We start from the raw sequence: 25,197 nt of genomic DNA on the forward strand, positions 1-25,197 counted from the left end.
TTATAAAAAGCATTTGTCTTTAATTACTATTTGTTTTTAGGAAATGAATGGCAAACTATATACAGTGTGGAGTCTGAATTCCCCCATCAAAGGGTGTGAATGATGGTCCGGTTCCGCAGCTCCTGGATATACTCTTTGGCGTGGGTGACTGCCGTCTTTGGTGCCTCAGGCGGAGGTGGGGGGCCTTCTACCAACTTCACAAAATAATGGCAATAGACCTTCTCCATGATCCCAAAGCGACCTCTGCCGTGGTATCGAATGCGTTTCAGGTACTGGCCTCGCCCTGAGGTGGACTCAGCTAGACAGGGAAGAAAAAGAGAATTATAGGAAATGACTGTATCCACAAGAAAGACTACAGCTCAATCGATTGAGCAATTTCTGTCCTTTCCCACCTGGATTCTAAGACTACATGCGCTGGCTGGCTGGTGAGATAAGAGCAGGCCTATCTTAAAACAAGTATCTCCTGAGTACGTACTTACCAAGGACCAGACTCTAATCTAGGTGTTCAAGACACGAGAGTGAAAAAGACCAGCAAGAGCCCTGCCTCCGTGCAGTGTACATTTAAGAGAAAGACAGAAAATACACATGATCATTTAGTGATAGGTGCTGTGAACAAAACAAAACAGCAATATGACAGAGATAATGGGGTGTTGGGAGGCAACTTCAGATTAGGGGGATGTCAAGAGGCACCCTTCAAGAAGAGATTTGATCTAAGATTTGAATGAATCATCCAGGCAGATATCTAGGGGCAAGGTGTTACAGGCAGAGGGAACAGCAAGTACAAAGGCCCAATGGTGGATGTGCTTGGCTTGTTTTAGGAAGAGAAAGAAAACCAGCCTGCTGAAGCACAGTAAGCAAGGAAAGAGATCAGAGATGAAGGCAAGATTACATAGAGCCCTCCAGGCTGAGCTAAGGAGTTTTGATCTCATTCTAATTGTGATGAGAAGCCCCTGATACCAACAGTTCCAAATACTGGTCCTCAGGCTAGCTACATCAAACTAACCTCAGAAACATATTTTAAAAACTGATGTTGAGATCCCATCTCTGGAGATTCTAATTCAGTATATCTGGGGCGAGCCTGGGCAATTACGTCCTGAGCAAACATCACCACCCTCATCTCAACAATTCTGATTCACGGTTTGAAAAATTCCTGCATCACAATTGCCCCCTCACCTCCTATCCCCATTCTGCATTTCGAAGCTTGACCTTGTAAAACTTGAAAAAATATTTTAAATAGTTCATAAGAAATCTATCAACCCACAGTAAATCATAGTAGTAACCACCTTCTACTATTTTCTGAATCTATTCAGTCAGTTAGTTTTTTAGTTAATAAGCCTTTTTAAAAAGGCAAAATCTACAGACAAATTAATCCACTTCAATACTCACCATTTTTATATTCTTACTGTGACACAACTTTATAAATATAGAGACAATATCAAAGTATGTGCTTGACACCTCTAACTACAATCCTCTCGTGAAATGAGTCTCAGCAGGAGCATCCTGTCTTTGCCAAAGACAAAGCCGAAGGATAAAGCGATTCAGAAAACTGCCTAGGGTCTCACTGCCTTTTTATCAACTTCATCAACTGAGTGCCTAAGGAATGCGTTTAAGAATTCCCAAAATTGGGGGGGGGGGGGCAAAATGAGTAAAGGTGGTCAAAAGTTACGAACTTCAAGTTATAAAATAAGTAAGTCATGGTGGTGTAATGTATACAGTATGGCAACTATAGTTAATAACACTATATTGCATATTTGAAAGCTGCTAAGCAAGTAGATCTTAAAAGTTCTCACACTGTAACTATGTATAGTGATGGATATTAGACATTGTGATCATTTTGAAATATACACAAATATTCAGTCATTATGTTGTACATCTGAAACTAATATAAAGTTATATGTCATAAACTTCAATAAAAAAAATTTTTTTTAAAGAATTTCCAAAGAGAAAATAGCATTCCACAAATCACTTTAAAATGAAGTGCTGCCTGGTTCCTGGATCCACTTGTCGGGAGGAAACTTACCAATAAGAATGGTGACACTGGGAAGAGTGTAGAAAATGTCTAAAAAGCATTTTACAAACATGACGGCTGCTTCTATCCAAAATTGCTACTCTATCCAATTTGAGCACCAATTTCCAAATACTCTGAGAATCAGGAGCACTACTCCAGTAAGAGAAGTATCAAAACCAGCTGACTATGCAGCACGACATAATCTATCAAAACACAATGATCAACACTATCAGGATCTATGTTAACTACCACTTTCCTTCCATCTTCCCCAAATTTAGTGGGTATTAAGCTAAACACCAGTCATGATTTCATCCTTGAGTCATAGAACTGCCTCTCTTTATGGTATATAATGCCATCTTTTTTCATGTCAAAACAAAAACATTAATCCCTCTGAAACACAGGGATTAACACACTATAATGTGGATACTCAACACAGCCACTGAGGTCTGAATGAAATGGGGATTTATAGATTCCAAATTGTTTCTGGTCTCCCCTCCACCAGTCTCTCCTCCACTAATTCTGTATGTTAGGGATTTCAAATTGACTTCCTCTTCTCTACTCCAACAATACCATTTATCTATTATCCTTTTTGGTCCCAAACCATATGCTACCTTGTGTAAGTGTCCATGTTTCACCTGTAAAGTCACTTCCTCAATCAAACTTCTACTCCTTTTGCCCCAGAAATTCATGCCCCACAAGGAAGAGAAATGATTTTGAAATACATCATCTGCTAATTAACATCATATTTTCATAGCAGACATCTCTGGTAAATTTGATCAAATTTTAAAATTAGTTTCAAAGTTTTCCAAAAATATGTAATACTAATAGTGTACTTGGTTTTGTTCCAACTCTGAAGAACAATTTATGTATTTTTCCAAAGGGCTACTACTGCCAAAGAACGAAACTGCACATGCTAAATGCTTTAAATTGCTGTAAAAGATAAACTATCACCTAACTATGTGGGTAGTATGCGCAGTGAAGGTACTCAAATGCTTTTTGAATGAAATAAAAAACATTAAGAGATCTCAAAAATGGGAACAATCTTCTAAAGATAATGTCCAAGGTAACGCTCTTCTAAAGATAATGTCCAACAGGTACCAGGCATTTTAAATATTGTCAATATTTCCTATTACTAGTATTTAGGTAAATGAGAACCTTGACATTTTAACATTAGAAATCCTCTCCTCTCCACTTCATCCCTCTTAGCCCAAAAGACTGATTTACAACATCAGTCGATCACTTTCTCTAAAGTGAATCATTTTAGATGCCATGAATCACTAAGCAGTGACATTTTATTATTCCATGTCCACTTGTTAAGGCTATTCACAGTGTCATTAGTCATCATTATAAGTTTGAAAAGGAAATGAACTTTCAAAGTCTGTGGTCATGCAACACCAGGTATTAGCTTTAGACTGATGACAGGCATTTGAAGGAATTACCATATAATGAGAACATATGCTACCAAAAAGCTCTTCCCTTAAAATGCCTATGCTTACTTCAGGGGACTGAAAGAGTCTCTGGTGAGCTGAAAGGGGAGCCAACAAGAAGCTAGTCTTCCAAAACTCTACGTGAAGTCTACGGCATGAAATGTCTAGGTCTTTTCCAAGAAGACAGTAAGATAAATAAATAATCAGTCCCCCACATTTTATAGGTAAGAATCACTTGGGTATTTACGCATGCCTCTCCCCTGCGGTTTCAGATCCGTTCAGCCCGTGGTGAGGCCTGGGAATCCCTATTTTTAATGAGAACCTTAGATGATTCTTATCGGGGAAGCTTGGCAAATACAAGGATAAAAGGTCTGGTATGTCATGGTGAGGTATTTCATCTTCCTAAGTGTACTCATCTCTTTTTCATTCATAATGAAATCAAGCAACAAAATACTTAGCAGATAAGTTTTTAAAATCATAAGATAAATCCAAACTATGAGCCCTACATAAGAGATTTTTACACAGAACTAGATGAAAAGAGGGTACAGGTGGGGCAGACACTCTTCAGCAGAAATGTACATAAAGAGATCAATGAATTAAAGGCCCATTCATGTAGGGTTGGTTAAGTTTATTTTTGCTTAATGGCAACAACGTTGGACTTTATTCATTCACCTGGGAGGGCAGCATTAAGTTTCTCATCCTACCTCTCTCTTCTACGATTAGTGAAGTGGATTTAAAGACAAAGTCTATTTCATTTGTATCTGAATTCCATTACAAAGTGTTGTCTATCAGCTCAGAAGCCCACACTCCTATGAAACTGAATAAAATTAATTAAATTTCATTTGATATTCAGTTACAAGCAGGAAAAGTCACTACAGGTTTTAAGCAAATGGTCTTGTTCTTTATCCATTTTGCCCATTCCACTGATTCTGGGTCCTCCCAGCATTATTAATTCACGCTGCTCCCAAAGATGCTTATGATTAACTACTGCGGTCCTGCATCTTCTGAGTTGCCATGTTGATTGCCCCCCCGCATGCATGCATGTATCAGAATATATTTATAGAAGACTCAGCTTTAAAATAAGGCATTGCCATTGGAAATCATAACTCATTTGAATTTCAGAAGTAGGTGTGGTCGTGGCATCAATTCCAGGTCAGCTGAGGCGAGATTTTTAACTTAACTAGAATAAATAACTCTAGTAGCGCAGAGATTATGTGACAAAGTAGAATTTAGATGATTATTTTAAACATCTAATTGTTGAAAAAATTGTAAGGCATAACTAATTTTCTCCATAACGATTCACCCTTTTTTTCCTCTGTTTGGAGTAGCAGTTCCCCACATCCCAAATTTAAAATACTTTTAGATAAAATAAGCTCTCTTAAATGTAGGTCTGGCAGATAGAGAAAATTTTGCTTCGCCATCAACACTTTGTGTGATTACAAAACTGCTGAGGCTGGAGTAATTGCTGCTGAAGTGAGAGGAAAACATTACCTCCAACCACGGCTCCACGTTACCGTGGTGCTGGGAGGGGGCCAGAGAGCTTTGTAATAACGCCGATCTCTTTCTAGAAAAAGAGCTTTGTGAAGGTACGCTACAAAATGAAAATCCCTCACATTTTGTACAAATGTTTCCTAAAGCATTTTCACTTACATTAATTTGATGTGGAACAAGCAAACAAAACCAGAGATAATGCTTCGCGATGTAACACCAAAGGGAAACAAACACTCTTGAGTCCTCTGAGCCTTCCAAGGCCCCCTGGCTTTTATATCAACAGATTTTCCATTCCGGTTAATTGGAAGTTTAAATTATTATAGGACACTCTTACGGATTAGGCACCTGGCTTGGCACATTGTATAGATTTTTTTAAGTCTACCTGTGATCATTTATTTACCTCCTTCAGGCTGACAAAGAATTCATTTTTTTAAAAAAGCAGTTATGTTCTTTCTTGGTTTTACTATGATTAAAAGTCCACTATCTGTACCATCTTGGTATCCATTATTCAAAAATTATTGGCAACAGGTTTAATTATCAGTCTTACTAGAGAACAGGTAACAATAAAGCAGTTAAGGTTATTATCATTTACAACAGATTAACATTAGCACACTGAAGGCTGAAGAATAACTATCACTAGCAATTTTCACTAGCTCACTCAGTCCCAAGTGATTAGATATCAAAGACCATTGTTAGATAAACTACTTGGCATCACTATTAGAAGACATTTTCTAATGCTAAAAATATTAAAGATCTTACCTATATACAAATTGGATCGGAATTCCACATTGTGGTCTCTCACTGCCATATCTTGTGCTTCTAAAAGAATCTTAAACAAGAAAAAGAAAGGCATTCAATTCATATGGAGGACACTGAACTAAAATAGAATTAAATTTCTCATTTCTTGTTGTTATCTCTACAATATGACTGCTAATCACATGCCTCCATTTTAGAGTCAATTTTAAAAAGAGAATATCAAATGATAATGGAAAAGGGAAACAGTGAGCTTTCCTTCCTAAGACATGAATTGCAAATGCAACGAACATAGCCCATCCTGCTAAGTTTTAAGCAGAATATGTAAGCTGTGATGGAGGAGACAGCAACTCTCATAGCAGTACCCTTGGGAATCAATGTTATATCTTCAAGTCTGAGACTTGCCAAAATGTTCAAGAAGCTCAAGAGCTAAATCTCATTGAAAATTCTTAAACTTCGAATCCAAAGTAACTATTAACAACATCAGACAAGTAAAGAAAAATCATACTTGAAAACTTCCTTTAAGAATTATTAAACTGTATAGATATTTTAAATTAACTTCCTCTAGAACACTTTTAAAATTAGGACAGCTGTTGTCAGAAATAACAGAAACCAGATCTTCACTTCTTTAAAGATAAAAAACACAGAATAATGCTGCGTACATAACAGATGCTTAGTAACTGCATTCTGAATTGAATTAAATATAATTGTCACAATGGAATCTCTTAAAAATCTGAATCCATCAATTTCAACTATTCAACTACTAATCTGAAAAGATAAGATCTGACTTTGGGTGAGAAAGTTAACTGAAGCATAAACTAATGCTGATATCTCTAGATGTCCTCAACCTAGCCTTTTGAAACAAGTGAGTACAATTACCAGTAGCACATCTGTACATAGTGAATCAATACATTTAGAGCTGGGTCTTTAAAGATCATCTTATTCAAACCCACCTGGTTTACAAAAAAGAAAAAAGGGAACAGACTGATTGTCTCCCCACTAGTCGCAACAGAAAAATCAGAGAAAGGACTAGACTCCAAGTCTCCTGAGTCCTAGTCCAATGCTCTTTCCACTCAACTATTTATGAAATCTTAAGCTCTGTTGTGAAACTGACCCCAAAAAAATCTTCTAAAAATTATATCAAGCCCAAATCATTAAAAATAAGATTTATCACATCACAGACAGCAAAATACAAATGTCTGATACAAATAAAAGCACCTCGGAAAAAAAATGTTTAAAGTATACAACATTCATAAGGTATATGGACCTTAATGCAACTGAGTGCCCTATATCTGTATAACATAAACTATGTATTTACACCAGAAAATTCAGGATTTAGGTTGGGTTTACTAACACCTGCAAGACAGCTATACACCCCTACCCCCCAAATCTCAGTTTACCTCTTTAATTATTTGGGCCCCTTTTTTGTCACTGAATTCCAACTGAGCCAAAGCTTGGTCAATGGACATTCCTCGTATCTAGATTCAAGGGTGACGAACAAGAGAAAAATTTACAAAGTCAATGTTCTCTTTTTAATTAAAAGCAAAAGCCTTACATAATCCAAACAACATCTAAAAACAGCTAAATAGTTATATGTTAATTATATCCCAGTAAAATTGGAAACCTAGGCTGTTAAGTTTCAATAATATTAACAGAGAGAGAAGACATGAGAGAGATCACGGACTGGCAAGGTCCACACTGGGCATTAAAGCCATTTCTTTCTCCTAAAGGATAAATGTGTTACATGAGTATTTGCTACACTTATCTTCTCTCATATCTACATTTCATTTTGCAGAGAAAAAAACCTTAGAAAGCAACAGTTTTGAAACAGGTTGAATCAACTTTTCCAGGTGAGTAAGCTTGCTTTCTGGATTCTGTGGTTACAGCAGATTCCTGATGCTTTGTTCTAAGTATCTACATAGTCAACGTTTCTCAGAAGAAAGGTAAATTCTCTGAGCAATTCTTTTTGGATTACCTACCAAATGTCTGAAAATGCAATTATATTCCTCACTTTTAGAGAAATCATGGCAAAATTTTTTGATTTTGCAAATCCTGGGGGGAAATTCATAGCTTCTTTCCTAAATATTATAGGGTAATAGTCAATTTGGCTTACCAGTTTTGCCAAATACCACATCTTGTCTTTGCTGTACTTTATTTGTCTTCGACAATGGTAGATTTCCTTACAAATAGAAAAAAAAAAAAAAAAAACCTTAGCAAGTTTATATCAAAATGACAGTAACATACTGTTAATAAAAAGTTTTTACTGTCTATGCCTAATAAAGTGCTGTTATAAGAAATAAAGAAATATTAAGATTGGAGATTTTTTCCCTATACAAAGTTATATTTTTCCAAAGTTTCTCTATGTTAAAAAAATACTGAGAGAAGTAGAAGCTATAAAATACTGACTTTGTGCCAATATGTACATTTCTATCTAGAGTGATAGTACAGATTTAAATGAAAGTATTTAAAAAACATTTAGCTGGCTAAAAGAACAGAAGAAAAGGTACAACAAGAAAAAAAAGTTTCCCGTTAGTGAAAAGAACAATGGAGAAATGGACAAAATAACTTTTCATAGAAAACCCAATACTCTAGGCGTTTGGACAGGAGCACAGATTCTAAAATCAGACTGCCTGGACTGGAATCTTAGCTCTACCATTTACTAATGAGAGAACCCAAACTACTTAACCTCTAACTGAATTTCTTCTTTAAAATAAAGATAATAGTACCTACCTCATAAAACTACAATAAGAATTAAATAAAAATACTTAGGTAAAGAAAGCACTTTATAATATCTAGCACATGGTAAGATCTTAGTAAATGTTAAAGCTTTTATTATTATCTTCGATTTATAGTGCTGGTATATACTATTTAATTTTTAACTCAAACATCCATTGAACAATTTATAGTTCACAAAGCAATCAAGCCCGTTATTTCATTTGATCTAACTCTATGATTTGGGAAAAGGAAATATTTTACAATCCTTTTACAAAGTGAAAATCAGAGAAAGCAAGTGACTTTCCCAAGACCACAAAGTTTGTGAGAGACAAAGCTAGAAGTCAAAGCTAGAAGTCACAAACAGGGAAGTATGTGAAGTGCCTCATACAGTGCCTGGCAGGTGTATCTTCAAAGTTCCCCTTATGACTCTAAAACCAACTTTCTTTCCACTACTATATCCTATTAACTAACCAATACAATAAATAAAGTTAGGACATAATGCGCAAAATAGCTACTCAAATGAAGTAAAAATAAGTCTAAATTATGAAACATCTGTACCAGTACCTACACACCGATACTTTAAAAAAAAAAAAGAAAAATTAAAAAAAAAAATTGTCAAGACAAACAGTAGTCAGGAATTCAGAATTTTCTAACATTTTGACTCCTGCAGGAAATTTTCAAATGCCTTAGAAACAGCAGTATTCTCAAGTGCCCATCTTTTAATACCTAGCAGATTTCATTGCAGTTACAATAGAAGCTGACAGGCTGAAAACTGTAGCAAGAGCCCAATTACATTTTCAGCAATAAAGTGTCCTGCGGAGCACAGGAGAAAAAAGAAGAACTCTCATGACTGATAATAATAATCTGCAAAAATTAATACACTCAAAAAAGTCTTTTATACAGAAACCTTTCAGTTCATGGTATCTCATAGTGGGCTATCTTTAAACCTAACTTGTATATGATTGTCTTAAAATTTTGTAAAAAATACATTGTAACCCTGGCAAGAGCTTGAGAAAAAGTAATCAAATGTTTACAAAACAGGGGAAAGTTATTCAATCATCTACTTCTGAATCTAAAAAGCTCAACATTTACTTTGGGCAGGTGCAATGTCTAAGGGTACTTTCTGAACATAAACCAAAGTCTCAATAAATAAACCTAATGTGGCACATAATATGGTAAACCTGGAGGTCAGAAGACCTGATTCAATATCACCGCTATTATCTAACCTATATGGTAAAGGATGCAAAGTTAGGATATAATGCACAAAATAGTTATTTAACTGAAGTAAAAGTAAATCTAAATTATGAAATGTCTAAACCAGTAACTTTTTTATTAGTTTTAAATATATAGTACATTTGTTAGACATTTATATAGTTTATGAAACAATCCTCCACGTTACTCTTTCTCTCCTCTGGCTACACACCTAGCCATTATACTACTGCTAACTGCGTTCCCTCTGTCGTGCTCCACATCCTAGTAACTTTTAAAGAATTTAATATATTTTTAAATTATATAAGAACTCAAACAATGAAAAAAAGTAAACTAATTAATAAAAGTCTGTACTAGAGCTTTATGGGAATCCACATTAATGATGGCTAACCATGGCTTTTTATCACTATTCCAAAAAATCCATAAATTTAAAATGTCTCTTATAGAAATGATTGTTCATGTTAAAACGGTTTTGATATAGTCTCACAACATTTTTAGTTTATTTAAAATAGTTTTCTTAAAAGATATTGCAAAAGTAAACTCAAGCCCAAATTAACGAAATATGATTATCATGAAGAAACTCCATTAATTTCTCTCTGGCTTATTTTCTTTACCATGATGAAGCCACATGTAAGATCAAGTCTACAAAGGAATTTAAATTGTTTGGAAATTTGTGCTAGCTAATTAGGCAGGTTTATCTTAAAAATAACAGGAGTAGCTTAAAACATGCCTAAATTGTTGACATTCATTTTAACTTACTGCTGAAAGATTTACTCATTACCCCAGCCACTATTATTTGTTTAATCACATATTCCAATGCTGAAGATCAGAATGAGTTAGAATGGTAAATATTATCTGGTCCTCTTTTAAATTAGTCATAAAACTAAATTTTAAAATGTTGCAGCTCACAGATTGGTAAGTCTAAGGGGCACTGCACGTAACGGCACAATGTGTGAACTATGTGGCTAGGTGAGCAAATTATTCCATTAATAAGGTTGGTATTTATGAAAGGCATTAAAATTTCATTCATAACAGGTATAAGTGATACATCAAAGTCAATTTACCAAATACTATTTAAAGTCAGAAAATATTAAAGTAAAATATTAATATAAAGTAAAATATTAAAGCATTTGCCCCTAAAAAGATTACTCAAACAAAATATGTGCAAAATAAAAAATTAAATTAGATTTCTCCAAAGTGCCTCTATAAAATCAAACCAAATGTCTTCACACAGGCATTCATATAACAACGAGTATAAATGATACGAAAAAGTAAATCAAAATAGTTTCAGGAAATACAATACATAAATGATTGCACTGACATTGTTCTTCATGTCTGAAGTTCATTATTTTAATTTTGACATTTTGGATGTATCCTAGAGTACATCTGTTTTAATGTCCAAAAAAGACTAGTACCACAAACACAAAATTTTGCTCTTAGATTCTGGACCTGACAAATACTGTTAAGATTTCTTTATTTCCAATTAATATCCAAGTTCAAAGAGGTCAAGTAACAGGAACTCTAATTATAGGAAAAATTTTATTTATGATAATTATAAAAATGTGTAACTTTTTATAAATTTGGTTAATTACAAAATGGAGTCAATACTTAATAAACAGCTTCTATTATAAATTGAACTTAAGTTCTGATAGTATGATAAAATATAAGAGTTAAAAATTTACTTGCTTAAACGATTAGCATCTTTCTCCTCATATTTCCCAATCAAGTGGGAACTCTTCAAATCAATAAATTAACTCCCCTAAATAAGAAATAAAACAAAACTGTACTAATTCAGACCAACAGACAGCAATTGAAACTTAACAAAATGCATGCTATCAAGTTCAGTAAAAGGCGAGCAAATTACAATACTTAGATGATATTGATTATCTAGTAGCCTTCAGTCCCAAAGGCCTTTAAAAGATGTTTGTTGAATTGAATTATTCATAATTAACATAGTAACTCTATTTCTAAAGTACTTAACACAGTTTATTTTCTTAAGGATTCAAATGAGCCCATCTTGTTTATGCTATTACTACTTGTGTAAACTTTTTAAAAGATGTAAATGTATTCCATAGAAAATTCACATCAAGCTGGAAATTAGTCTTATACTTCAGACTGGAGCAATCTCTAGCAGTTTGAAGAGGGTAAAAGAATTCTGAGCAACTAAAGATAAAACTCAGTATCTCTGATTAAATTCAAACCTTAGGTTCAAAGGTTTGTAGAGTACAAAACAATCGTGTCTCTATTCAAATATAAAACACTGGAAAAACCATTTATGATTTAAATATTGGCCAATGTTTAAGTAATTATTGCCAACTCCTCATTCTCCATTAGCAAGCCTCCTGAAGTCAAAAATCAGTAAGTCTCAAACTATTAGCACAGTTTTAGAATAAGGCCCCTATCCAAGGAGGTTAAGTCAAGACAAACGAATAGGTACAAAAACACGATCTTTTTAAACTGCCAAAGAGATAAATCTAGTACATTTTCTTTATAATTTAAAGGATCATGCAAATTGCTATGTATTTTCTTTTCTTAACTTGGAATAATAAATCATTGCTTGTCACGTAAGAGAGAGCTTTATCAAAATTAAGAAATTAATTCTACCACAAACTTACTGCTGGTCTCCGAGGTTCTCCAGGTAATTGTGGAGGATAAACAATTTTATTCTTCTTCTCCCACTTCCGAGAAACATCAAGAGAAGAACTTGTGTGGATGTGTGATTGGGGTAAAACATAATGAGATGAAAGAAGCCTGCAAAACAACAGACTGACACTTAGAATCTTTTTGCAGACCTTATATATCTTCTGAACTACATTTGCTCCATTTTGACAAAAACTATTTCAGGATCACAAGTGTAAATATTCTAGACATATTCATTAATAGAAACTATTTTTTACATAAAATATCACAAAGAGCTAGTTTACTGAAGGTTAAGAAGTGTGAAAAGTCAATAACCTTACAAGTCAAATAACAAACAGATATTCACCCAAGATCTCTTACTCTGACTGGCCAATAAATATTGATTTTGTAATATAAGTTGGCCCAGTCCTAAAATGATTTAAAGACATAATGGATCCCTGACCTGACCTATGAAATTGCTCAATTTGTTGAGTAAGCAAGACAAATAGCATCATTTTATAGTCCCTAAGAAATTAATGGATAAAGTTGGTATGATGTGCCTCCTAATGAAAAAACACACCACCCACCATTCACGAAGCTGTCTTTCCACAGAAAACAAACCCAAATCAATCAAGTCTCTAGATTCAATACAAGAAATACAGAGACAAAGGAACATATTAAATAAACATCATCGAAAGGATGCAATCAGCAAAATCCAAGCTGTGCAAAACTCTACAGGACAAACAACCCATTTTCTTCAACAAATACAATACCAGGGGAAAAAAGAGAGCCAAATAAAGAACCTACAGGTTAAGAGATTTGCGAGAAATAATTTCAATGTGTGGACTACTATCATTTAAAAAGAATGAGAGCTACTTAACCATTGGAGATTTGAATATTAACTGGATATTTGATATTTTTTAATGAAAAATATTTATAGCAGAAATAATATAGTGTCTGGGATTTGTTTCAAAATATGATAGGGGAGAGTAGGGGATATTGGTAACATAAGACTGGCCATGTGTTATTAACTGCTGAAGTTGGGTGATGGGTTCACAAGGGTTCATCACATAGTCTACTTTTGTATATGTCTAGATATATCCAAACAACACAACAAACTTCAGTGTTTCCCAACTGCCTGTAATATCGTGACCGAATTCCTTAGCAAGACACAGAAAGCCTTTCATTATCTAACCCCAACAGGGCGGCTTATTCACTTTATGGCTTAACCACATAGACATCCTTTGTTCCCTGAAAAAGGCACAAACTTTCATTCCTTTACATGTTGGCTCATGTTTTCTCCTCCCACGTTATCTCCTGAATGAAATGCTTATCCCATTTAAAGTTCCAACTCAAATGTCACCTCATTGTTAAACATCATTTAGTCCTCTCTCTCAGACAACCATTCCCCACATAGTCTTATTACTTTGTTCTTGCCTGCCATACAGCAATGAGTTGGACTATTGTACTATAATCAGCTAATTGTAGTAAAATGAGTTCCTGTAGTAAGGGTATAGATTTGAGCATCTTGACAGCAAGTCCAACATCCTTCGTGTTCCAGCACCAAGGATATTGTCTGGCATATAGATCCTGAGTAAATATTTAACCCAGACTTAATCCTCAAAGTTATTGTATATTGGCAGATCCTCACACAATATATGCCGTTGGATGACATGCTTGGCAAAGCCTTTGTTTTTAGTCCTCAAACCATTCAGACTAAAAATTTTTTTAAATCTATTCTCCTAGTGGTTCATTTCTCCTACTCTATCTTAAATAACTATCTTACATAATATTAAGATCAGTGCCCTCTACGTACCTGACAAAGTCAGCACTTTTGCCATCCACATTTAGGTTCCATTGTTTTAAATAAAAAACACAAAACTAGGATACAGATGTTAGAGGGTAGGATTTCCTAATAAAACTATAAGCCAGGTGATGAGGGCAGAGACTGGAGTCAAGCAGACTTGGGTCTAAATTCTAACCCTCTTTTACTAAGTAAATGCCCTTGGAGAGGTCACGTAACTTTCTAGAACTCAGTTTTCTCATCAGTAAATGGAGTAATAACAGTAATGATGTCATCGGCTTCTTCAGAAGCTCAAATGAGATATTGTAAGTAAAATGCTTAGCCTGACACTCATTTGGGCTCAAAAAAATTTAGATATTACTTTTAGAATAAGAATAATACCTACTTCATTCTGTTGTTGGTAGATTAATAATTAATGTGTCATACCCTACAGTGTCTAGGAAATGATAAACGCTGATAGCTATAGTATTAATTTTAAATTAGATCCCCTGAATGGTTAATCTCTCCCGCAAAAAATTAAATCCTGTGAACTATAAACTTTCTATTACACAATTTCAAACTTTTCTTATGTTTACAGTCATGATCATTTGTTTCTACAAAACTAATTGACTTTGGGTACACTAAGTTTGTCATCTTTGGGTCTCAGTTCCTTTATGAAAAGAGGAACTGGACTACATCATCCCTAGGGTCTCTCCAAACCTTAATTCTGTCTCCAATCTCATCCCTGACAACATGGTTACAAAATAAAACCCCTCAGCTTCTATTTCAATCCTTCTTCAGTGAAACCATTCCTATAATAACTAGTCTGAAAGACTAAAAAATATAAATCTCTTATAAATCACAATATTGTAATCCTCCATATCTAGCACACTGTCTTGCACTCAAATCTTCAATACACATTCAATAAAATATGATGCTTAATAAATTAAATACATTATGAATTAATAATGACAAAGCTTTCTGAATACCTACAACACTTTCAGGGATCAAATGGTTCATAAAATGAATTGTCAAAGTAAACACTAAACTTGTAATCAAATCAAATTAAAATAATATACCAGTTTACGTAATTCAGAAGTGTAAAAATCCAAAGTTCTTTTGTGCCCTCTCCTGGCCAGCTGTGGGAATACAATTAATTAAAGACTATTAAATGATCATAAAGTAAAATTGAAAATAAAACATTCAAAACTTGAGGTTTTTATGACACCTTTTTATGTGAGAGAGTCTATGAAAGATCACTTGAAAAAAAAACTCAAGAAAAAGAAGCTGGTGGAATTAAAAAATGATGGCATGAGTTATCACTATTGTTTTCCAACATTTGTCTGCCTAGAGCTCTATACTGTTACCATTCTAAAGAATCAATGTTGGTTTTTTTTTTTTAAAAAAAAAAAAAAAAAAAAAGCACTGAAAGACATTTAGGATCAACTTTTATCATTCTGAAATTCAAACATCATCACTGATAGCCTTTCAGTGACTAGGAATTCCAAATCCCTTGAGCTTCACTGTATCTCTGTAAGTTGGGTGAAGGAAAAGTAGGTGTGAACCAACTCTCCATACTGCTTATACACACAACACACACGCGGGTGGCCCGCAGTAACGTGAGACTACCAGAGCTCACGAAGAAAGAGGGAGGTATGATACAGATGGCATTACGAAGGATTTCCTTACTCTCATTATTCTGATTTTCCCTATCTACTAATTCTTGAGTATTAAGTTTAAGTCTCACTTTTTAAATTCTACCCACAGTCATTAGGCATTGAAGAGTAGTAGATATAAGCTAAATTTTAAGATTGAGAGTTAATTCAGATAAGACAAGAGTCTCTGAAACCTTCTAAAGTCACAATTTGAAAGAGAGAACTAATACTTCCTATTTATTACTCAAAGTTCATTTGAAATTCAGTACAAAGTATCCCCAAGTCCCAAGTGAAGATAATACTGGCCTCAGGCTCAAGCTTGAGAATATCATGCTATTATATGTATCAAGGTAAAAAATTCTTTATTCCAAATTACTTCTGATAACATTAAGTTGATCATACACTTGAGACTGAATTAAAAAAATCCTCCCTTTTGTCTCAATTAAAATCTAAAGGGCTGAAGTGATATGTATATTTTCACAACTCAAGAGAATCTTATTTTGTGAAAGTCAAGGACAATAAAGGAAACAAGTTTAGCAAACAAAAGAAAGTGAAATTCTGACAACTTTAGACCATGATATGCTCAGAGTTTCTCAACTTCTGCACTACTGACATTTTGGGCCAGACCAATCTCTGCTGTGGAAGGCTGTCCTGTGCCTCGGAGGATATTTAGTAGCACCCCTCACCTTTACCCACCAGATGCCAGTAACAATCCCTGCCTAAGTTGTGACAAACAAAAAAGTCTCCAGACATTGCCAAACATCCCCTGGGAGGCAAAACTGAAAGTCACCCTCAGGTAAAATGACAGTAAAAAAACAAACAAACAAAAACAGTGCGAGTTTCTGCAGACCATGGAGCATGACCTCTGTACCAAAAGGTTCCTGTTATCATGCCATACATATGTGAGTGGTTAAATAAACCAGATTTTTTTTACTATAAAAGCCAAAGTTAACCAAATGCCTAAGGCTTACATTTTTATTCCTAAACCCCAAGTGGACCATTGAGGATGCCTGGCACTCTTATTATGGCCCATTTCCTCTCCTAGCCCCTACAAATGAATTTCATACCTCTTCTTGCTAGTCGAACCTCCCATGTCTCCTGTCATACTTGGTCTCAGCTGATAATCACTGAGAAAATCAAATAACTGGAGGATAACTTCCACAAGCTCCTACCGCCTAATCCATATACCATCTACATCCATCCACACTACCTTCTCTCTTGTTATTATGCATGAACTGTTTATGCCCTGGCTAGGACCTCTCTCATCCCTTGCTTCCTAGATCCCATTCCTTCCCACCTACTCAACGACAGTGCAATTCTTTCCCCTTTCCATCAACAATGTTTTCCTCTCTACTGGATCACTCCTATCAGCAAACAAATATACTCCTACATCTGCCAGCTTAAAACCAACCCCCCCCCCCACCCCGACCAAGTTCCTCTAGCTACTGCAGCAAAACTCTTTGAATAAATTGTCTCAACTCCCTGTCTCTAATTCCAGTCCTCCCATTCACCCTGAACTCTCTCCAAACAGGCTTCTGACTGCATCACTCCACCAAAACTGCCTTACCAAGGTCACAGAAAATATTTGTGTTGTGAAAACCAATGGTCAACTCTCAGTCCTCATCTGAGAGTGGCCTAAGTATCTCTGGTTACTAGTTCTCCCTTGAGACACTTTCTTTACTTGGGTTCCAGGACACCACATACTCCTGGTTTTCCCCTCACCTCTCTGGACACGATGCCACAGTACCCTTTGCTGTTTCCTCCTCACCTTGACCTGTGAGTGTCGGCTACCTGAGGGAGGAATCATTCCTTGAACCCTAGCACTTTCTACCCACACTCACTCTCATGAAGTCAATGAGTCTCATGGCTTTAAATACTGTTCATGCACTGACAAGTCCCAAATTTAAAAGCCTTCCTTGAATTCCAAACTCATATATTTGATTGCCTAGTCAGGTCTCAACCTGAAAGTTTACTGGACATCTCGAACTTAACAAGCCTCAAACTGAGCTCCTGATATTCTCCCCAAAACCTGCTCCTCTGAAAGTCTTCCTACCTCAGTAATAGGCAACTCTATTCTTTCAGTTATTCAGGTCACATACCCTGTTGTCACCCTTCTTTCACCCCATATCAGCAAGTCCTGTCAGCTGTCACTAATATGTTGCCAGAATCCAACCATTCACCCACCTTCACAGCCACTCTAATCCAAGCCACCATAATCTCTTACCTGAAATATCCAACGGTTTCTGCTTCCATCCTTGCTCCCCATTCCCACTCTGGTCTATTCTCAACACAGCAGCCAGAAAGAATAGCTCATAAACATAAGTCAGATCATATTACTCCTATAGTGAAAACTCACCAATGGTTTCTCATTTCGGAATAAAAGCCGAAGTACTTAAAATGACCCATAAGATTGTCTTCTACAATGTCCTCTACAGCGATCCCTTTTTGGCACCAGGGACAGGTGCTCCTATGAGAATCTAATGCCTGATGACCTGAGGTGGAGCTGAGAAGGTGATGCCAGTGCTGGGGAGCGGCTGCAATGGTCCACTTTGCTCTCTGGCCTGCTGTGCAACCCAGTTCCTAAGAGGCCACTGGCCTGTACCAGTACTGGTCTGCTGCCTGGGGGCTGGGGACCCCTGCTCTACATGATCTCCTTCCTCTTCCTCTCTCTCATTTCCTACTCCTAACCCCCTCCTTTCACTTTGTTTTTGACCATACAAGGTATGTTCCCTCCTCGAGGCCTCTGCACTTACTGTTCCATCTGTCTAGAATACTGTTTGCACAGATGTTGGCACAGTTTGATCATTTGCTTCAGATCTTTACTCAAATGTTATCTTCTTAGTGAGGACTTCCCTATCCAAAACTATAACCCCTTCCATGTACACACTCTTTCTCTTCTCAATCTCTGCTTTCATTTTCTCCTAAGCAGTTGCCACTATCTAATACACTATATATTTTACTTATTTACTTACTGTAAAATAAGTAACTTATATTACTTGCCTCCCTCACTGGATTGTACACTCCATGACGACAGAGATTGTGTTTTGGTCCACCACAAAATCCCCAGTGCTAGAATAGTACCTAACACACAGCAGGCACTAAACACATATTTGTAGAATGAATTAAAGAATACCAGGGACAGACAGATAATATAAATAAGGTAAGGGAGCTGGATATAAATAACTACGCAAAAACTTTACAAGTGGTCGGAAAATAAGGAAAACCGAAGGGTATGTGCCCCATCTAAATAGTAGTACACTCTTCAGCTCTAGAAATTGTTGCCATGCCTTGCAATGGCACAAGAAAACCTAGAAACCTAGATTTCTATGAGAAAGCTGATAGTTTTTAAATGCTGATTAAAAAAAAAAGTTTTAAAACACCGTGTAGTCCAAACAAAACATATCTGTAGGCATGATTCTCAAGTCTGTAACTTCTTGGGGTAAGCCAGCAGAGCCCCAAACTCCCACTCTTCCCTGTCCTCATGTTACAAGTTACTCTTCTTTTCCATGATATAGAACATGGGGAGTTTGGCCTACTATAGAGCAGGATGACGACAAAAAACAAAGAACTACAAATCTCAACAATTTTTTTTTGATTAAATCAAAAAGTTTATAAATATGTTCTTAATCAACTTCCTAGTTCATAGACCTAAAGTCTTCTCTCAGAGAAACTAGTGGAAGCCTCTCGTATCAATAATCATTTGAAAATAAGGCATTAACCCTTTCAGACCACTGCTGTATCGTTCAGAGTAATAAGTCATATTCTAATCAGTAACTTATGTGGATATACAGAGCTTCTAAAGGCCTCATTTAGTCCTTAAAAAGTTAAAATAGTTAAAAGAAGTGGGATAATCAGCACAAGCTATATTAGTACATAAAACTGGAAATCTGTACCCATGGTTAATCTGTAATTAGGATTCCTTCTTGACACTGGACTGAAGAAACAGGAATCCAAATTCCTTACCATCTTTCTGATTACAACTTGCATCTGTTCAGGCTGACTTGTATTTTATCAACTTACACTTACTGACAAACTATTAAGGATAAGGTACTCTGGTGCCTTTCTGACCCCACTTTTGATGCCAAATGTAGTTTTTCCACACCAACAACCCATTCTCCAACACTGCTGAGTGTCCAACAGTTGATTTCAATTCTGACACTATTTACCTGGAGCCACAAAAGGGGGTCCATACAACCCATACTGCTGTCTGGCTGACTACAAATTTAAGGGATTCCCACAATCCCACCTCAGGTTCAACAATTTGCTAGAACAACTCACAGAACTCGGGAAAACACTTTACTTACGTTTACTATAAGGATCCATCAGGAATAGCTGAAGGCGAGAGATGCATGTGGAAAAGTATGGGGTGCGGAGCTTCCGTGCCCTCTCCAGGCACACCACCCTCTGAGTATATCAGTATGTTCACCAACCCAGAATCTATCAGAACCTCATACTTTGTTCAAGTTTTTATAAACTAATCTGCAGCTCCCCTTCCCTCCTTTTTGACCCGAAGGGGCTCATTATGAATAACAAGACACTCCAAGGATGTTAGGAGCTCTGTGCCAGAAACCTGGGCAAAGACCAAATGTATTTCTTATACTACCGGTACTATTCTAGATGATGAGAACGCAGACGTAAACTGTATTTCCGGCCTTCAAGTGATTTAAAATTCAGTTAGAGAGATAATTAACCATAAATGTGCAATAGCATAAAAATATCAAAAGGAAGAGCAACAGGAGGACTGAGGTAATCAGGGTGGCTTAAAAGAGATGGGACTTGAGCTGAGAATTAAAGAAAGTACAAACTTCGACATTCAGAAACTAGGTAATAGAATACTCCAGGATGAATGAGGAGCAGAAGAAATGATGTGATTTGCAGGGCATCTTTCTAAAAAAAAAAAGACCTGAAAGTGATCTACAAGACCTCTTTTGAAAGAGAATGTAGTGCGCTGACTGGTAACCCAAAAAATATGCCCACATCCTTATCCCCAGAATAACTGAATAATACCTACAGCAACAGATGTGATTATCTTGAGAGGAGGAGCTTACCCTGTATTATTTTGTTAAACCCTAAATGCAACCCCATGCATCTTAATGAGAGACAGGCAGAGGGAGTTTTGAGACAAGACACCCAGAGGGAAAGGTGAGGTGATGACAGACCAGAAGCTGGAAGAGGCAAGGGATTCTCCCCTAGGCCCTCCAGAGGGAGTAGAGCCCTGCTGACATCTTGACTTTGGACTTTCGGCCTCCAGAACAGTGAGAGAATTAATATGCATTGTGTTAAGCTACCCAGTTTGTGATAATTTGTTATACCAGCTCTAGAAAACTACTAGAGAAACTTTTTAGAAATATGAGTTAGATGTCAACCAGAGAGTGCTTTTGAAAGGATAAAGTGTCACATAAACAAGAGACTTACTAAATGAACATACATACTATGAGATTGAAAATGTCCACCTATAAGGTCTCCTTATTTTAATACATGATCATTTTAGGGCTTATAGAGCCTGAAAGAAGTTAAGTAAAATGCTGAGGAACAATATTTCTCCCTGACAGAGACCAGGTCTATCTTTGGCAACTCACTGTTTATTCAATTGTATTTGTTCACACAGCTGTAGTCATTTTTCCAACAAACTGCTAATTCATGAAAAATCATTTCTTGATTTTTCTTATGGAGAATTTTAACTCATGTACAGCTCGGTCACTGATGCCTTCCAATTTTTACACTAGTCTTTCTATTTTTTGAAAACCACCAAAATGTACTCTTCAGTCTTTAAACTTAAGTCACCTCTTCCCCAAAAATCCCCCTGACAAACCTCTTCTGGGCCCATCACTCTGTCCCTCCCATGGTGTGATAGAGCAATAGTTAAAACGAGAGAATCTTTTGTTTAGATCCTAGATTTGCTTTGTATTAACTATGTAACCTTTGGTATATCACAAAACTTCTCAAATGTATCCATTAGTAAAATGAAAGACTGGGATTTCAAAGATTGGAAAACTGTCAGTCTACTATCAAATAGAGCTTGCAAAAAAGTTTTATTTGGTCAGCAGCATTTTTCTTAAACCCAGCTGAAAGCGTTTAGATGAGAAATGCACTCTACTAACTGCCACAGGCCCTACCACTCTCTCATTTTGCACAAACCGCTTTTCCTAGTTCATTTATTTCTATTATCTGACTGGCACCTGTATCAAGTAAAGTTTCCAATCACTGAATTAGATGATCTCTAAGATTCTACACAATTATCATGAGCATTATTTATACCTTTTCTACTTAGTTTTCATATGATCATCTCCCCAGCAGAAAGTCCAGAACAGAGATTCATAAAATTATATAACCTCAAAACTGGAAAAAGCCTTAGAGATTATGCAGAAGAATCAAACCCTCTTGTATGACATAGATGAAAAGACTTAAGCCGAATGCTTAAGTTACTTGCTCAGAGCTTCCCAATATAAATCGGTGCAGGATAATTTAAGTCAACAAACATTAACAAAAACATTCACTTTGTGCAAGACCTTATGTTGGAGCTACAAAGAGAAACTGACCCTACTGTGCAGGGCACATAAGCTAGTAAAATGCACTATTCAAAGTAAAGCAACTATTCAAATCACAAATGCTAAAAGGAAGGAGAAATTAATTTCTTTCACTTTTAGTGAGATCTGAGAAAACCTTCTGAAGGGGAAACATTCGCTCAAGGATTTAAATAATGAATAGGACTGTTTTTACAGACAGGGAAGTGCGGGCCCAAAGTGAAAAAGTCAAGAGGCAAGTAAAGGAATGACACATTCAGAAAAAGTAAGTAAATCAGCATAGCTGAGGTAGAGTGATAGAAGATAATCTTTCTTAAAAGCAAAGTGTAGACAAATGTTATTTTCTTTAGCCTACCCCAACTCTTCATCCCCCTGACCTAACAACCTAAGAGGTAAAAATAATGGGAACTCAATAATAATTTATGATAAAAAAAAGTAGTGGCAGCTAGAACTTAGAGTGGGATTATTATGATATGCACCGTACTAAACACTTCATATGCATTATCTCATTTAATCCTCATAAAAAAATCTACAAGGTAAGTAATACTGTTGCTTTCATCGTATATGGGAACTGAAACTTAGAAAGGATATGTAACTTTACCAAAATCACACAGCTAAAAAGTAGAGTCACACCCAATTTATGTCTCCAAAGCCTATATTAATCAAAATAAAGTCTAACAGATGTATTGATCAGAAAACTTACAATCAGATTATCAATCTCCAAATAGCTATCACTGCACTGCGAAAAAGGGACAATGAGGAGGGGACAGGGAAGACTTCTTGCCTGTCCTGACTCAATTGAATTCCTTAACCTTAAAGAATGCTTTTGACGAGATAACGCACATAAAGCATTTAACACAACACCAAACCTGATGTAAACCGCGGCTGTCTATAATACAGTCCCTGCTCATAAAAGCAAGTAACTAGAGAGGTAAATAGAAAAGCTGGACGCTCCAACATGGTTGGAAGAATCTAACCATGCTCAGAATGATCAGAAGAGATTGTTTCTATAACATTTACAATATCCCTTGGGTAACAGGTAACCCTGACCCCCTGAGAGCTATACAATACGGCGGAAGAATGATAGGGAGACAAAGCAGAGACTCTGATTGTCAGCTCCATAACCCTAGAGCTCAAAGCAGAGTCTGGCACATAAGCGCTCAGTCTCAGTAACTGACTGACAAGCTGGCAAGGAGGCCCTGGACCCTTCTGCAACTCCGAGGCGACTTACCCCAAGGCCAGCTTTCCCCTCAGATTCTGCATCCATAACGCACCTGCAATATCAACACAAGCCTTCAGTTCAGACTCCCAACTCCACTTCCTTCTACTGCCCCATAACCGTTAAGAAATCCTTACCCAAACCTTCCAGTATAGCTGCCGCCATCTTTCTCCCACTCTCTACGGAAGCCTCCGAGTTCACGCACCGTCCGGACAAGACGCATGCGCAATCCCCTGCATTTCCTACTGAGCGGAAAACGTGCTGCACCTACACCCGCGGTGTTGTCATGGAGACCACAAACGGGTGGCCTGAGCTTAAGGTGTGGTCAGCCCAGCCTCGCTCCGGAATGAATGACTTAACAAAGACCAAAAACTTTCGAGTTTCCGAAAATTCATCGGGATCCAGAAAAATTGCGAAACCGCACCTTACAAATGGTCTGAAAGGATTAGGAAAACAGGCTGAGACACCTAACCTGGTGGGCCTCAATTTTCTAGCCAGTACTCAAAAATAATTATCCCGACGGCGCAGTTATGTTGTAAGATCATTAGAGATCATATGGAAATCTCTTTTAAAAAAACAATCAGCTCAAGTACAAAGTATGATGTCCTATTCTCTATTGATACCTAGGTTGACCTACAAGAGGTAAAAGTTAATCATTGGGAACTTTCTACCATGTGTATCTACAAGGTATTTCACTAAATCCCAAGTATTCCTCACAGCAATCCAACAAGGCATGAATTATCACCTTCTTCGAATGAAGAAACAGATTTAGAATAGGTTAAAGTCTCTTAGATCCGGTAGTCAATCTAGGTAGGGTTGGATGCCTCCAAAATTAGCTTCCCTACCTATTCCGAATAGATCTCAGGTTTCCTTGGTTATATATGCAATAGTGCCAGATACTCAATATAAACAAGCAATACAGGAGTAGGAGAGTCTAAAGGCAGAAATCTAAGCATTTTAGCGTGTTAAAGTTGGAAGGTAACCTCTATTCCTTTTTCTCAACAGCATTTCCCACGTAACAGTTTCAGAGTTGGCACTCAATTAAAGCAAGAGTCACTCTATTTTGCTCCTAGAGTTATCAAGAACCCAGAGCCAGAATTTCCCCGAGTTGCAACATTGCCTTTTTATTTCTGATTCGAACTTTAATATTTTTGTTTATTGGCTTTTTATAGATATTTTTAAAGAATCTCCAGAGCAAAGTGCCTTGGCACACAGGGTTCGGAAAAATACCTTATTTTTTGAAATAATTGGTTGAAACAGATCCAAAGAATAAACCGGCACAGCGACGAGGTGACTCCTCCAGTCTAATTCCTTAATTGTGCACTTTGGCTGTAGGAAGAGAGAATGCCTAACCCCAGCGCAGGGCTCAGGCAGCACCAGACCCTCCCGCCGCCGGCAAAGTAGGGAGGCAGAACACGGTGAACAGCCACGCCCTTCCCAGCCCTGGGGCGACCAAAACAGAGCGCGCGGTGCGGTCTGGGCCTCCGCGCGCGCCGTAGCGGCGGGCCCAGAAAGGCGGGGCTCCGAGCTAACTCCGCCCCCTTCCCGATTACGGCGTGGGACTGCGAACCGTCTGTCCCAGTACCTCCCAACATCATCTCTGGTAGCCCGTCATCATGGGACAGGAGCCGCGCACGCTGCCGCCCTCCCCTAACTGGTACTGCTCCAGATGCAGCGATGCCGTACCTGGGGGCCTTTTCGGGTTCGCGGCGCGAACCTCCGTCTTCCTTGTCCGCGTGGGCCCGGGCGCGGGTGCTATCCCTGGGACGCCCCCATTTCGAGGTAACTCTCTAC

The 25,197-nt window shown here is 37.0% G+C and overlaps 2 protein-coding genes across 8 annotated transcripts in view; one reads left to right on the forward strand and one right to left on the reverse strand.

Annotated features, from left to right (window-relative positions):
- On the reverse strand, window positions 1-24,797 carry MRPL22 (mitochondrial ribosomal protein L22). Of its 4 annotated transcripts, none has more exons than XM_016167097.2 (7): window positions 24,634-24,797; window positions 23,416-23,458; window positions 12,219-12,354; window positions 7,793-7,858; window positions 7,080-7,157; window positions 5,686-5,755; window positions 1-298 (listed from the first exon to the last, which is right to left on the reverse strand). In XM_016167097.2, the coding sequence occupies exons 2-7, from the start codon at window positions 23,445-23,447 to the stop codon at window positions 87-89; spliced, it is 594 nt and encodes a 197-aa protein (XP_016022583.1). In that variant the 5' UTR covers window positions 23,448-23,458; window positions 24,634-24,797; the 3' UTR covers window positions 1-86. The 4 variants fall into 4 exon arrangements, with proteins under 4 accessions (XP_016022583.1, XP_016022582.1, XP_016022584.1 ...); XM_016167096.2 differs by lacking the exon at window positions 24,634-24,797 and adding an exon at window positions 23,541-23,631; XM_016167098.2 differs by lacking the exon at window positions 23,416-23,458.
- Window positions 24,798-24,938: 141 nt separating this feature from the next.
- Window positions 24,939-25,197, forward strand: part of GEMIN5 (gem nuclear organelle associated protein 5) — a 36,337-nt gene continuing 36,078 nt past the window's right edge. For all 4 annotated transcript variants that reach the window (XM_016167085.2, XM_036224441.1, XM_016167086.2 and 1 more), the window contains exon 1: window positions 24,939-25,185. In XM_016167085.2, the coding sequence (XP_016022571.2) occupies window positions 25,020-25,185 (166 nt within the window). In that variant the 5' untranslated portion in view covers window positions 24,939-25,019. The remainder of the gene's footprint in view (window positions 25,186-25,197) is intronic.

This window comes from Rousettus aegyptiacus, unplaced genomic scaffold (assembly GCF_014176215.1).
Source record: "Rousettus aegyptiacus isolate mRouAeg1 unplaced genomic scaffold, mRouAeg1.p scaffold_m13_p_7, whole genome shotgun sequence".
In the NCBI taxonomy this organism is placed as follows: Eukaryota; Metazoa; Chordata; class Mammalia; order Chiroptera; family Pteropodidae; genus Rousettus; species Rousettus aegyptiacus.

Bases quoted from the DNA above. Each gene is read 5' to 3' on its own strand.
- MRPL22 (XM_016167099.2), bottom strand. From the start codon at position 13,805: ATGCCAGACAATATCCTTGGTGCTGGAACACGAAGGATGTTGGACTTG. The intron at 7,859-12,218 runs GTAAGTTTGTGG...TCTATTTGTAAG, and splicing joins GAGAACCTCGGAGACCAGCA to GAAATCTACCATTGTCGAAG. The intron at 299-5,685 runs GTAAGATCTTTA...TTCCCTGTCTAG, and splicing joins CCGATCCAATTTGTATATAG to CTGAGTCCACCTCAGGGCGA.